A 16,135-nucleotide genomic window follows, 5' to 3' on the forward strand; every position below is an offset into this window, starting at 1 on the left:
CGGACAAAGGGTGATTTGTACAGTCTAACATCTGATGATGGTGGGCTAAATACAGCACATAACCTTTGTGGAAAACACAGATTTACCAGTAACAAAGACAAGAAATTACACATGATACCAGTCAACATTTAATATCTTGTTACTTTGACATACAAAACAAGTATTGGGTACAAAAGCAAAATCATCCCTACATAATTCGAGCACAATGTGCAGTACAATTACAAATGTTTCATTTTTGAACAAAAGTAATAGTTTTCATAAAATATAAGTTATAATAAATTTTTTTCCAAATATAGATTTCTGTTAATTACTATAGAGTGTTGTTGCAAGTTGACTTTAGTGGATAACACATTATATTTGGCATGGCAGTAATTAACTAGCCATCTAAGTAACAAGTCTTATCTTACTGAATCTCAGTGGAATTCGGTGAGATCTTCCTCCATTAAAATGACTTGGTGGGTTGTGCAAAATGAAGTTAATAATGCTTATATTAAGTTTTATATATCATTTGTCTCAAAACCTGGGAAATAAGATACCCATCTGACAAACTAGTGCATGGTAACAAAATAAATGTCAACAAACAACAACACAATTTGTCAACAGAACATACCGTAACAAAAACACACTTATTATAAATATTAAAATAAAAATATAAATCATCTTTTACTTTTTGACACACAAGGTCACCCAGGGGCAGTTTGGCTAAAATTGCCTATCACATAAAAATTGGTCACAGTCATGGTATATTGTTAATATGACATAAAATAAAACTTATCACAGACAATAGGACAGAAATTGTCATTATTTGTAAAATAAAAACTCATAAAATAGTATAACAATCAACAAGAATTTGTTGTGAAGTGTTTTCTATTACCGAAATAACATTGAAATGTTTTAATGATTTAGAGAGAATTTAATTTTACAATACTGCTGTGTATCACTACTGGCACTGTAAATGTTGATAAGTTATCTCCCTTCCTTTAAGACATGCTTGCATATCAATGCTTCAGGAAACAGACTTTATATATAAAATATATCAATTGAAGGCACGTTTGGTGTCAACTATCCGAGTCACACATTATACCCTGTGTTACGTGGTAAACATTTCAAAACGCACTTTTATATAGAGGTCAAATTTCATTATATTTCTACCAGCAAGATTCGAGGTTTCAGAGATATCTATATTTCTCCCATCTCAGTTTACATACACTAGTCTTTAGTCTGCTGAATATGAGAGTGTAGTCACAAAAACATTAAACATAGAATCCAATACTTGTTGTACATGATATTCTTTGTCTCTGCCTTCACAAACAACTTTTCATTTTTTTTCATGCTAAGTATGAAAAATATAGATATTACCAACTGTGACATAAAAACAGCCCTGACAGTTTCTCGTCACAATACAGGATTCCTTGTCTCGACATTTTATTTCGTGGAAAATGGAATAAACTGGATCAGTTCACAGAATCTCAAACCTTTAAAAAGAAATCATTATAACCCTGTGGGTTCAATACACTTTAATAAGGCAGTCATGAAAAAGATCAACCTCACTATCATAGGTTTAATATGAATGTTACTGTAATTTATTAATAAACTAAGGATATCCTCTGTTGTTTATTAAATAAGTACACAATAAGGAATTAAAGGCCACATGTAACAAAACAGTGTCAGTTGGATACAAAAGATGTCAACACAAATGCTATGTTTTTTTCTGATTTTGATATACAGTAATGTCTTTGATGGAGTAATGAGTCCTCCGTTTTACTGGAACATTTATAGGCTAGTTCTAGGTGCCTAAATACTCTGAGTGAGAGGTCGTATCACATTACTAATGGCTGGTGTGACGGCCTTGTGATTGGGTGTCATGGTACGCCGACCCAGTGGTGTGCCTAGCTCCCTCAACATCTCCAGTGTCTTCAAGGCTTTTTTAGCTTCTCTGAAAATTTTTAACAGAAATTTTTTCTTCGTTATAGCTTTGACAAAATAACATTTAGCTGAAATAAAGGTCATTGATAGCATGATTTATTTACATGTAAAATTTAGATTTTACAAAAATCTTTCTCAACTCCCAAACACTTTGTGTTTGAACTACAGACCATATAGAAAATGACAATATGCCTTTAATAATGTCACGGGTGAGCTATTTGTTTGTTTGTTTTTGTTCAACTTCCTATTAACAGCCAGGGTCATTTAAGGACGTGCCAGGTTTTGGAGGTGGTGGAATGCCAGAGTACCCGGAGAAAGACCACCAGCCTACGGTCAGTACCTGGTAACTGACCTACGTAGGTTTCGAACTTGCAACCCAGAGGTGGAGGGCTTGTGATAAAGTGTTGAGACACCTTATCTACTCGGCCACTGCAGCCCTTCGAGGGGTGAGCTAATAACACGTGAGTCACTTGTTTATATAAGGTAGTGACTTTATTTGGGGTAGTTTCAACTTAACCACAATCTGACATACCTGGCAAGGGGTCCGTCTATTTTCTCCTTCTCCTTCAGGGCCCTCAGCACTCTTTTGTCTGTACTGTTCAGTACCACAAACGTCCGCACAATCTATAACATAACAATAATGTTGAACACATTGTTGGAATGCGTGAACATTATAAAAAAAACAATTAAGCAGCCTGAGAAGGCATTAACAAATGTGTTTGACCTACTGAAATATCATCAGATACGAGGAAAGAACATAAAATACAGGTATAAAGATTTATTAATTAAAATGATTTGAAAGTACATCATATTATGCCAGTGGAATGTTGTAATGACTGTCATGGAGTGTGACTTTGTCAATCTGATCTGAAAAAAAAATGTAAACAAAGGTAAAAAAAACAATTTTTTTTTAAATAGGTGAAAAATGTGACTTGAAAAGATCTAGATTATCTAGTAAATAAACTGCTTTAACAATTCACAGATTTTTGGGACAGGAAAGATAGCAATATAAATACCATCAGGCGAACATAGTCACTGGCATCCAACTCAAACATCTCCAACAACATTCTGGTAGTTTTCTCATTCTTCATCCCTAGTGTACCCTGCATACAGAAAACCACATCTTATAATACCACATGTTTATTTTACTTTTATTATAAATCAACTATTCTGTATGAAATAATGAAATTCAGGATTCATGTTTCCAGTGGACTTACAAAAATATATTTTACAAAAAATATCTTTACCATTTTACAAAAAGTGGCCTAAAACTCACAAAACATTTAAATTCTCAATTATTTCTTTCAAACTTTACTAGAGCAACAAAAAAGCTAAATATTATTTTGACTCTTTAGAATTATAAATACTGACCACAGCTATGACTGCCTGGGCTCTCACATCCTCTTCTGGATTCTCTAGTCTCCTGTTACATACAATGTAGTCATATACCATACAAACTAGACAATGAAAGATACTGGTGAATATATACCATACAAACTAGACAATGAAAGATACTGATGAATATATACCACACAAACTAGACAATGAAAGATACGGATGAATATATACCACACAAGCTCGACAATTAAAGATACTGATGAAAGTTAACAGATACCACACAAACTAGACAATGAAAGATACGGATGAAAGTTAACAGATACCACACAAACTAGACAATGAAAGATACTGATGAAAGTTTACAGAATGCCAGAAAATAAAAGTGTCCATGTTTAGTTATTCTATATTCTTAGAGACACAAACTTTAGCCATACTTCAATCTGATTAAAACTAGACCTTTAATTCCACTCAATACCCTAAATTTCAGTCAAATGAAACATTGAGTAATAGAATGAAATCTAAGATACGACTGGGCATACTGCGGCCTCAATATATACATTACTGAACAAGCATACCTTGGTATTGCTAAGGCAATACATGTCCCCAACCAGCCCCCTGCTAAAAATAGTTACAGTGACCTTGACCCAAAAACCTGAAACTCAATCTTGTCTATGATATTATGGTCCTTTATCACTGTGTCAAGAGTTATCAAAATTCCTCAAGGAATGAAGCTGCTAGAGTGATGACAAACTTTGGTGTTACATACATACACACGTAAAAGATGGACAGAGAGGAAACCTATCGTCCACCCGGTTTCACAGGCAGGCGACTTACAAGGAGATCGATCATGTTCTTACTTACTTTTCTATTTTCTCACAAGCCTTCCCAAACAGACCTAAAGCTGTTAAGGCTTTGGCAGCCGCAACACGAACTTCCTGTGTGGAAAAGGATCAAAATACTTATTATACATTTATCAATTAAATCTGATATTGAGAAATCACATCTTGATTTGAAACAATAGATGATTTCAAATATAAAAAATCTAAATATTTGAAATCTAAAAGGAAAATTTTAGATTCAAGAAAATTTAAGTTAAGAATGTTATTTGTGTGAGAGTTTTTTTTGATACTACAGCCAGACAATCACCTGAGTCATTCTGTATATATTTATATGTCAAACACTGATTGACAGAAATGCATTTTACACAGGCAATCCATAGCTGCAGGAGGAATTGCATCAGTATGAACAATATCTAATACATGTGTGGAAGTTTGATGTTCAGAATCAAACATATATCTACCAGCACAGGGGTTTTAAAACTTCCTGTAGAATTTACCCTTTTTACTTCCAGCACCGGACTTTGATGTGTGTTTATTTCTTACTTTGGGTTCTTTAATGTTGGTAAAGCAATAACGCTTTATTCAAATGCTACAGCAGCTTAGATCTTCTTCACTGTAGATTTCCAGTGAGATGATGTTACAGTACCAAGATATTCTTACCTTGATGGGTTCGTCCCACAATCTTCTCTCTAAAACTTCATACAGGTTGTCTACCTCCGAGGTCTTGAGTACATGTTTAGGTCCTATAAATAAACAACATCATTGTATTTGATACATTCTAACATCCTCCTATCTACTTCTTCAGAAACAGGAACATTACTGAAACTTAAATATCTATATTTACTTACAGGTACAAGACAATTATATTCTAACAGGAACATTACTGAGACTCAAATACCTATATTTACTTACAGGTACAATACCATTGTGTTCTATGTACTGTACCTTGACTGCAGTTTTAGTCTGGTAAACTATTTGACATGACGGAGTTCATGGAAACATAATGCTGCTATACTGAACAATACCAATGACTAGCAGTTATTGGCAGTGTATTCTGGATATCATAAAAATGGTGACCTTATATCATAACTAAAAGGTTGACAAGGATTTGCTATTTATAGATACCTAGAACAATGAGAAGCTCTGCTGCCAAAGCACGATGTTTCCACACAAAGGACTTTCGCAACATGTCAATGATGCTGCGTATGATGTCCGAGTCCGTACAGTTCAGCTGCCGTACCAGGATCTCTAGAGACTGTAGAGGTAGATAAATAACAATTAAAACATTTTATGCTGTAAAGTTAGTCTGTTATCTGAAGATTCCCAAAACGGGAATTTTCCATAAGTTCAATGGGTCCAACCCATTATTTCCAACTTCCTTGGATCTACATCCTTTTGTCTATACCACTTTGAGTCTGACCCTGTGCCCTCGAACCCTCCACTCCATGGTTCTGCCCTAACTCATCTCTGCCCTCCAACCCTCCACTCCATGGTTCTGCCCTAACTCATCTCTGCCCTCCAACCCTCCACTCCATGGTTCTGCCCTAACTCATCTCTGCCCTCCAACCCTCCACTCCATGGTTCTGCCCCAACTCACCTCAGCCCTCAAACCCTCCACTCCAAGGTTCTGCCCCAACTCACATTAGCTCTCCAACCCTCCACTCCATGGTTCTGCTCTAACTCACCTCTGCCCTCCAACCCTCCATTCCATGGTTCTGCTCTAACTCACCTCTGCCCTCCAACCCTCCACTCCATGGTTCTGCCCTAACTCACCTCTGCCCTCCAACCCTCCACTCCATGGTTCTACCCTAACTCACCTCTGCCATCCGTGGTCCTGCCCCAACTCACCTCAGCCCTCCACTCCAAGGTTTTGCCCTAACTCGCCTCTGCCCTCCAACTTTCCACTCCTTGGTTCTGCCCCAATTGCCCTCTACTGCCTCTTTAACTTTTCTTACACCCAAAGGTTCTGCCACTTGTTGTTCTAACAACTCTATTATACACTGCTGTAAATTTGTGATTCTGATCTCCCCGTTGCTTTGGTTTGTTTGTTTTTGTTTAATGTCCTATTAACAGCCAGGGTCATTTAAGGACGTGCCAGGTTTTAAAGGTGGAGGAAAGCCGGAGTACCTGGAGAAAAACCACCGGCCTATGGTCAGTACCTGGCAACTGCCCCACGTAGGTTTCGAACTCGCAACCCAGAGGTGGAGGGCTAGTGTTAAAGTATCGGTGGACCTTAACCACTCGGCCACTGCGGCCCCTACTCCTCATTACTCCCCATTGCTCCCTGGTTCTGACAGACATGGTTCTGATTTGTTCTGTCCCAACAATTCCACCCAATCTCCTACCCCATCCCTAAAATGGTTTAAACACTGTGATTATTCTGATGTAAATTGGCTAAACCCCTGCTAGTTCTAAATCCTGATTCTGAACCCTCTGACCCCATCCACCCCCGGGATTGAATCCTGGTTCTGACCCCCCACACTTGTTTTTACCACCCTGGCTTTGATCCCTGTGATACCAACCTTAGCTTTGACATGTGAGTCTGTGTTGTGCTCCAGCGACAGTTTCAGTTTGACCTTGGCATTGTTGTCTGCCACACACAGCTTTCCGAGAAGGATCGCAGCATCCAAAGCAATCTGGTCATCAGGGTCTGGATTTCGACAAAAATGGCTCAGCATCTTCACAAGTTCAGGAAAAGTACTCAAGCCCTGTAAAAATATTTAAAAAGATAATATATAATTTGCATATTTCATTTGATTCAAACTAAAAATGTTAGGATGACAGTACAATTAAGTCCCAACCAAAGATATTAGATAATATCACTCAGTCATACAGACCCTTAATACAATTGTCCACAAAATTAGCATCAAAATATGACAAAAATCTGAAATGATAATTTTTTCCTTTTTTAACAAAACATAATCCCAAAATCAAATACCACATTTTGGTATACTATTTTTTGATAAAAATCCCATAACTACTAAATATTTGCATTACATCTTGACTAAAATCCTAAATGCCACATTTTAACCAAAATATGACAGTATTTAATGTTTGGTGACGAGTCCTGACCTTGTTGACATACTGGACATTCTTTCCGTCGATCATGGTCCTGATTAGGTCTAGTCTGATCTCCGTGTTTCCTATAGCCAGGTATTTAATTATCACCATCTGTACATCTTCCTCCCAGCAACCTGTACATATCAGGGTAATGTAAAACATTAAAATCAGGAAGATATTTGTAAAACATGCCCCAGCCCAACATTGATAGAAATGTAAATAAACTCATTAATTTAAATAAAAAAATATCCTAAACTTGCCAAAAAATTTACATATTGACTGCATAGGATTAACCTATATTCCACTAAAACCTTTCATGTAAAATATCAACATGGTATCACTATTAGACTATTGCGTGCATGACATATACTCTGCCTACCCAGGTAATTCCTTTACCAATAAACACCTCAACCAAGAAATATAAAGACTAAAACATGTCAAAATTTGAAGAAAAAAATAAAGATTTGCAGTATATAATTACATACCTATAAGAATAAGGGACTTGGCTGCCTCATAACGGACCCGCTTGTCTTCATCTCCCTTCATACGGTCCTTGAGGGCATAGAACACCATGGTGTCTCCACACCTCAGCAAGCCAAGATGCTGTGGAATTCAAAGAGCCAATCATCATCTATTCAGTAATGACTCAGTAACATTATAAACTCATTCAGTATTGACTCAGTAACATAACTCATTCAGTATTGGCTCAGTAACATAACTCATTCAGTATTGACTCGGTAACGTAACTCATTCAGTCTTGACTCAGTAATATAACTCATTCAGTATTGATTCGGTAACATAACTCATTCAGTATTGACTCAGTAACATAACTCATTCAGTATTGGCTCAGTAATATAACTCATTCAGTATTGACTCGGTAACATAACTCATTCAGTAATGACTCAGTAACATAACTCATTCAGTATTGGCTCAGTAATATAACTCATTCAGTATTGACTCGGTAACATAACTCATTCAGTAATGACTCAGTAACATAACTCATTCAGTATTGACTCAGTAATATAACTCATTCAGTATTGGCTCAGTAACATAACTCATTCAGAAACGACTCAGTAATATTATAAACTCATTGAGTATTGACTCAGTAATATAACTCATTCAGTCTTGACTCAGTAATATAACTCATTCAGTATTGACTCGGTAACATAACTCATTCAGTAATGACTCAGTAACATAACTCATTCAGTATTTACTCAGTAATATAACTCATTCAGTATTGGCTCAGTAACATAACTCATTCAGAAACGACTCAGTAATATTATAAACTCATTGAGTATTGACTCAGTAATATAACTCATTCAGTCTTGGCTCAGTAACATAACTCATTCAGTATTGGCTCAGTAACATAACTCATTCAGTATTGACTCAGTAACATAACTCATTCAGTATTGACTCAGTAATATAACTCATTCAGTCTTGACTCAGTAATATAACTCATTCAGTCTTGACTCAGTAATATAACTCATTCAGTATTGGCTCAGTAACATAATTCATTCAGTCTTGACCCAGTAACATAACTCATTCAGTTTTGACTCAGTAATATATCTCATTCAGTATTGAATCAGTGACATAACTCATTCAGTAATGACTCAGTAACATAATTCATTCAGTCTTGACCCAGTAACATAACTCATTCAGTTTTGACTCAGTAATATATCTCATTCAGTCTTGACTCAGTAACATAACCCATTCAGTAATGACTCAGTGATATAACTCATTCAGTCTTAGCTCAGTAACATAACACATTCAGTATTGACTCGGTAACATAACTCATTCAGTATTGACTCGGTAACGTAACTCATTTAGTAATGACTCAGTAACATTATAAACTCATTCAGTATTGACTCCGTGATATAACTCATTCAGTATTGACTCAGTAACATAACTCATTCAGTAATGACTCAGTGATATAACTAATTCAGTCTTAGCTCAGTAACATAACTAATTCAGTACTGACTCGGTAACATAACTCATTCAGTATTGACTCGGTAACGTAACTCATTCAGTATTGACTCAGTAACATAACTCATTCAGTAATGACTCAGTGATATAACTCATTCAGTATTGGCTCAGTAACATAGCTCATTCAGTCTTGACTCAGTAATATAACTCATTCAGTCTTGACTCAGTAACATAACTCATTCAGTTATGACTCAGTGATATAACTCATTCAGTATTGGCTCAGTAACATAACTCATTCAGTAATGACTCAGTAATATAACTCATTCAGTCTTAGCCCAGTAACATAACTCATTCAGTATTGACTCAGTAATACAACTCATTCAGTATTGGCTCAGTAATACAAATCATTAAGTAATGACTCATTAACATTATAAACTCATTCAGTATTGACTCAGTGATATAACTCATTCAGTATTGACTCAGTGACATAACTTATTCAGTCTTGACTCAGTAACATAACTCATTCAGTATTGACTCGGTAACATAACTCATTCAGTCTTGACTCAGTAACATAACTCATTCAGTCTTGGCTCAGTAACATAACTCATTCAGTATTGGCTCAGTAATACAAATCATTTAGTAATGACTCAGTAATATAACTCATTCAGTATTGACTCAGTAACATAACTCATTCAGTTTTGACACAGTAATATATCTCATTCAGTCTTGACTCAGTAACATAACTCATTCAGTTTTGACTCAGTAATATAACTCATTCAGTCTTGACTCAGTAACATAACTCATTCAGTAATGACTCGGTGATATAACTCATTCAGTAATGACTCTGTAACATTATAAACTCATTCAGTATTGACTCAGTGATATAACTCATTCAGTATTGACTCAGTAACATAACTCATTCAGTCTTGACTCAGTAACATAACTCATTCAGTCTTGACTCGGTAACATAACTCATTCAGTCTTGACTCAGTAACATAACTCATTCAGTCTTGACTTGGTAACATAACTCATTCAGTCTTGACTCAGTAACATAACTCATGCAGTATTGACTCAGTAACATAACTCATTCAGTAATGACTCAGTGATATAACTCATTCAGTATTGGCTCAGTAACATAGCTCATTCAGTCTTGACTCAGTAACATAACTCATTCAGTCTTAGCTCAGTAACATAACTCATTCAGTATTGACTCAGTAATATAACTCATTCAGTATTGGCTCAGTAATATAAATCATTCAGTCTTGACTCAGTAATATAACTCATTCAGAAATGACTCGGTATATTACTCAGTAGTAGAATAACGCTTCTAAGGCAATCTTTCCGACACTGTATTTGTAAACAGATAAAGAAAATATGTTCAACAAACCTGAATCTTTATTTATGATAAAGATCTGAATTATTTACAACAACATTAAATAAAAACATATACATACATTGTATATAAACAGCCCTCATAAAAAGGAATTAATGCATAGCTTTGATATCAAATCATGATAGATTATCATAAACATTTTGTATTTAACACTAAAAGCAGTTACCTTGGCTGCATCCATTCTCTCCTCAGCACGCTCAGACACCAGGTTGGAATGTACCAGGGTCTATATAGAATTAATGGTAGAAAAATTAATAAAAAACTATGCTATGTATTATCTAGTACTCAACTGTCCATGAGAACAAGAGGCACACTGGACCTGTGTAATTCACCTACTGTTTTTGAGAACATCAAGAGGCACACTGGACCTGTGTAATTCACTTTCTGTCTGTGAGAATACCAAGAGGCACACTGGACCTGTGTAATTAACCTACTGTCTACGAGAACATCAAGAGGCACACTGGACCTGTGTAATTCACCTACTGTTTTTGAGAACATCAAGAGGCACACTGGACCTGTGTAATTCACTTACTGTCTGTGAGAATACCAAGAGGCACACTGGACCTGTGTAATTAACCTACTGTCTATGAGAACACCAAGAGGCACACTGGACCTGTGTAATTCACCTCATGTCTATGAGAACACCAAGAGGCACACTGGACCTGTGTAATTCACCTGATGTCTATGAGAACACCAAGAGGCTCACTGGACCTGTGTAATTCACCTCATGTCTATGAGAACACCAAGAGGCACACTGGACCTGTGTAATTCACCTCATGTCTATGAGAACACCAAGAGGCACACTGGACCTGTGTAATTCACATGATGTCTATGAGAACATCAAGAGGTATACCGGACCTGTGTAATTAACCTACTGTCAAAATGTATTGTATTATATGAAATGTTCATGTGTACTTTTTCTTGTGGTTTGGAGATTTCAAATTATCTTGTGTATACTAACTTTTGTGGTTAGCACATGAACAATAATACAAGAGGCCCATGGGGCCTGTATCACTCACCTGGTTGGATTTGACCAAATGTCAAAATAATGTACATGTTCAATTTGTCAATACATATACAAAAATGTATTCTCTGAAAGACCATATGGATTATTTTTACACCATAATGGTGTTTAAAGAAACTAAGTCCCTTAGGGTGGGGAAAACCCCTTTGGCCTATTTTTACATAAGAATTGTGTTTATCTCTTAATGCCCAGCTATGATATACATAGTTATGGGATTGAGGGTCACAGTAACCATTTATGCAAAATCTGTTCCCCCATCACCACGGATGTTTCTGACCAAATTGGGTTCAAATCCATTTAAAACTCAAATCTCTATTTCCCCTATTTGGCCCCTCCCTTCAGGCCCCTTGGGGGTCAGAGTCAATATTTATATAAACTCTCTTTCCCCCTTCCCCTAAGGATATTCCAGACCAAATTTGGTTCAAATCCATTCGTAACTTAATAATTAATAGCGATTTAAAGGATTAACCCCTATTTTCCCTATCAGACCCCGCTCCCCAGTCCCCTGGGGATTCAGAGTAAAAAATCATACCAACTCGGTTCCCCTTCTCCAATGAATATTCTTGACCATATTTGGTTAAAATCCATTTAAAACTTTATGACAAGTAGCAATTAAAAGACTAATTTCTATTTCCCCTACTTGGCCCTGCCCCTTAGGCCCCTAGGGGTACAGAGTAAAAATTCATATAAACTCTGTTCCCCCTCCCCTCAAGGATGTTCCTGACCAAATTTGGTGAAAACCTATTCAATTCTTTAGGACTAGTCGCGATTTAAAGGAGTAACTCTATTTCCCCTATTTGGCCCCGCCCCTCAGGCCCCTGGGGGTTGAGAATAAAGATTTACACAAACTTTGTTCCTCTTTCCCCAAGGATGTTCCTGACCAAATTTGGTTCAAATTCATTCGTAACTTTATGACTAGTAACGATTTAAAGGAGTAACCCTATTTCCCCTATTAGGCCCCGCCCCTCAGGCCCTGGGGGTTCAGAGTAAAAATTTAAACAAACTCTGTTCACCTTCTGCCAAGGATGTTCCTGACCAAATTTGGTTCAAATTCATTCATAACTTCATGACTAGTAGCGATTTAAAGGAGTAACTCTATTTCCCCTATTTGGCCCTGCCCCTCAGGCCCCTGGGGGTTCAGAGTAAAAATTTATACAAACTCTGTTCCCCTTCTGCCAAGGATGTTCCTGACCAAATTTGGTTCAAATTCATTCATAACTTTATGACAAGTAGCGATTTAAAGGAGTAACCCTATTTCCCCTATTTGGCCCCGCCCCTCAGGCCCTGGGGGTTCAGAGTAAAAATTTAAACAAACTCTGTTCACCCTCAGGTCCCTGGGGGTTCAGAGTAAAAATTTATACAAACTCTGTTCCCCTTCTGCCAAGGATGTTCCTGACCAAATTTGGTTCAAATTCATTCATAACTACATGACTAGTAGCGATTTAAAAGAGTAACTCTATTTCCCCTATTTGGCCCCGCCCCTCAGGCCCCTGGGGGTTCAGAGTAAAAAATTATACAAACTCTGTTCCCTTTCTGCCAAGGATGTTACTGACCAAATTTGGTTCAAATTCATTCATAACTTTATGACTAGTAGCGATTTAAAGGAGTAACCCTATTTCCCCTATTTGGCCCCGCCCCTCAGGTCCCTGGGGGTTCAGAGTAAAAATTTATACAAACTCTGTTCCCCTTCTGCCAAGGATGTTCCTGACCAAATTTGGTTCAAATTCATTCATAACTTTATGACTAGTAGCGATTTAAAGGAGTAACCCTATTTCCCCTATTTGGCCCCGCCCCTCAGGCCCCTGGGGGTTCAGAGTAAAAATTTATATAAACTCTGTTCCCTTTCTGCCAAGGATGTTCCTGACCAAATTTGGTTCAAATTCATTCATAACTTCATGACTAGTAGCGATTTAAAGGAGTAACCCTATTTCCCCTATTTGGCCCCGCTCCTCAGGCCCCTGGGGGTTCAGAGTATAAATGTATACAAACTCTGTTCCCTTTCTGCCAAGGATGTTCCTGACCAAATTTGGTTCAAATTCATTCATAACTTTATGACTAGTAGCGATTTAAAGGAGTAACCCTATTTCCCCTATTTGGCCCCGCCCCTCAGGCCCCTGGGGGTTCAGAGTAAAAATGTATACAAACTCTGTTCCCCTTCCCCCAAGGATGTTACTGACCAAATTTTGTGAAAATCCATTCAATACTTTAGGACTAGTAGCAATTTAAAGAAAAAGTTGACGGACGACGGACGACGGACGCCGGACGACAGACGCTGCACCATGGCATAAGCTCACCGGCCCTTCGGGCCAGGTGAGCTAATAACAATATTTGCTGTGTTTATATTCATAGATCCATAGCAACCAGGAAAACAAAGGAAGTTTATAAACAATGAATGTTTCATGTTATACAGTATGAGAACACCAAGAGGCACAATGGACCTGTGTAATTCACCTACTATCTATAAGAAAATACTAGATTGATACAGGGCTTTTTCTCACTGGTTTCGAAAAGGGCCTTTTTGTCTCATATTGGGAAAGTAAACTGCAAATTTTTGGAATTTGGCTTAAATATGAAATAATTTCAATTGGGAATGGGACCCTATTAACGGCCCCAAAAAGCCCCCAGAAAAAGCCCTGTGATATCACCCACCTGATATTATCTAAGACCAAGCAGAAGGACAAAGTGGGTCTATATCACTCACAGACTTGGTATTATTAACAACAAGAGGTACACTTGGCCTGTGTGATCAATCTATGAGAACACCTTAACCTGGATAAACATCATCATGACTGTTGAACTCTTACATCAGACATGAAATATCACAGGTGATTACCTTGACTCTCTCCCACTTCAGTCCGGAGTACTCTCTGTTCTTGTTCTTGGGTTTGATCCTGCTCCACATACTTCCTGTAAAATACAGCAATTACAGGCATCAGTACATATAGAAATCACTCTAACGCTAAAATCTAAATCCTGAAAAAATATTGTCACTCTGCAATACATTGATAATTAGTTGGAATTTTTTATCCAATAAATTACTAACTCCTGGTAAGCCATTATAAAAAATATATATATACATGTATATAGAAATACATGGCTATACACAGAAAAGATACACATTTAGCAACTGTTTTAAAGGTTCAATATTAAAATATATGGTTACACTGACAGCAGTTATATATATATATATGTATGTAATGTGTAATATCATATTCACTTATTAATATTCTTCTTGAAAAATAAACTTGTTAAACACAATTCATTATAGTGTTCTGTTTTCTGTATCTATTATATAGAGACATTGTCCACAAGGAGATATTAAAATGATGATAAATCTGATATACCTCATGTACACAGAAACAACATCATATGACTATCAAGACAGCTTGTGATGGATAATCAAAATTATAACACATATTGTATTTTGTTTCTATATACCTACACCCCAAACTGAAATACAGTAGATATTAGAAAGAAACAAGCACATTTGCCAATAGACTGAAAGGAAAACAAAGACATATGATACATCGACATCAAATGATCAGTAAGGTTGTAAGACTGAACGATATGACAGTACATTAAAATGTTATTCCAGTAAGACTGAACGATATGACTGTACATTAAAATGTTATTCCAGTAAGACTGAACGATATGACTGTACATTAAAATGTTATTCCAGTAAGACTGAACGGTATTACTGTACATTAAAATGTTATTCCAGTAAGACTGAACCATATGACTGTACATTAAAATGTTATTCAAGTAAGACTGAACGATATGACTGTACATTAAAATGTTATTCCAGTAAGACTGAACCATATGACTGTACATTAAAATGTTATTCCAGTAAGACTGAACCATATGACTGTACATTAAAATGTTATTCCAGTAAGACTGAACCATATGACTGTACATTAAAATGTTATTCCAGTAAGACTGAACCATATGACTGTACATTAAAATGTTATTCCAGTAAGACTGAACCATATGACTGTACATTAAAATGTTATTCCAGTAAGACTGAACGATATGACTGTACATTAAAATGTTATTCCAGTAAGACTGAACGGTATTACTGTACATTAAAATGTTATTCCAGTAAGACTGAACGGTATTACTGTACATTAAAATGTTATTCCAGTAAGACTGAACGATATGACTGTACATTAAAATGTTATTCCAGTAAGACTGAACGATATGACTGTACATTAAAATGTTATTCCAGTAAGACTGAACGGTATTACTGTACATTAAAATGTTATTCCAGTAAGACTGAACGGTATGACTGTACATTTAAATGTTATTCCAGTTTATGTGTCAATCAAGTTAAAACCAGACAGGAAAAGTCTGTTACAGGCTGATCAGTGTTTTATTTTTCATTTTGATCATTGGAAAGAAAAATGGTAATTGAAATAGATTGATGATGATTTAAGAGCTATTGACCCTTGACTTTTCTTCTATTTTTGTCAACAAATATGCTATTTTGATAAAAAAAAAAGATTGTGTAGGTAACAATTTTTCTAAAGACGATCAACTGGAGATTTTAAGCAAAAAAGAAGTCTTCTACAAAGCACAAAAAAATACCCAGAAACAGAAAAATCTCATGCTGTAAAAATGAGGATGATTGTTTCT

The 16,135-nt window shown here is 36.3% G+C and overlaps 1 protein-coding gene across 2 annotated transcripts in view; it reads right to left on the reverse strand.

Annotated features, from left to right (window-relative positions):
- Positions 1-1,029: 1,029 nt before the first annotated feature.
- LOC117334950 overlaps positions 1,030-16,135 on the reverse strand; it is a 40,812-nt gene continuing 25,706 nt past the window's right edge. For both annotated transcript variants that reach the window (XM_033894826.1, XM_033894818.1), the window contains 12 exons: positions 14,337-14,410; positions 10,646-10,705; positions 7,649-7,766; positions 7,176-7,297; positions 6,626-6,811; positions 5,229-5,358; positions 4,764-4,846; positions 4,126-4,199; positions 3,298-3,349; positions 2,943-3,029; positions 2,459-2,550; positions 1,030-1,936 (listed from right to left, as the gene is read on the reverse strand). In XM_033894826.1, the coding sequence (XP_033750717.1) occupies positions 1,795-1,936; positions 2,459-2,550; positions 2,943-3,029; positions 3,298-3,349; positions 4,126-4,199; positions 4,764-4,846; positions 5,229-5,358; positions 6,626-6,811; positions 7,176-7,297; positions 7,649-7,766; positions 10,646-10,705; positions 14,337-14,410 (1,220 nt within the window). In that variant the 3' untranslated portion in view covers positions 1,030-1,794. The remainder of the gene's footprint in view (positions 1,937-2,458; positions 2,551-2,942; positions 3,030-3,297; positions 3,350-4,125; positions 4,200-4,763; positions 4,847-5,228; positions 5,359-6,625; positions 6,812-7,175; positions 7,298-7,648; positions 7,767-10,645; positions 10,706-14,336; positions 14,411-16,135) is intronic.

Source organism: Pecten maximus, chromosome 1, assembly GCF_902652985.1.
Source record: "Pecten maximus chromosome 1, xPecMax1.1, whole genome shotgun sequence".
Classification (NCBI taxonomy): Eukaryota; Metazoa; Mollusca; class Bivalvia; order Pectinida; family Pectinidae; genus Pecten; species Pecten maximus.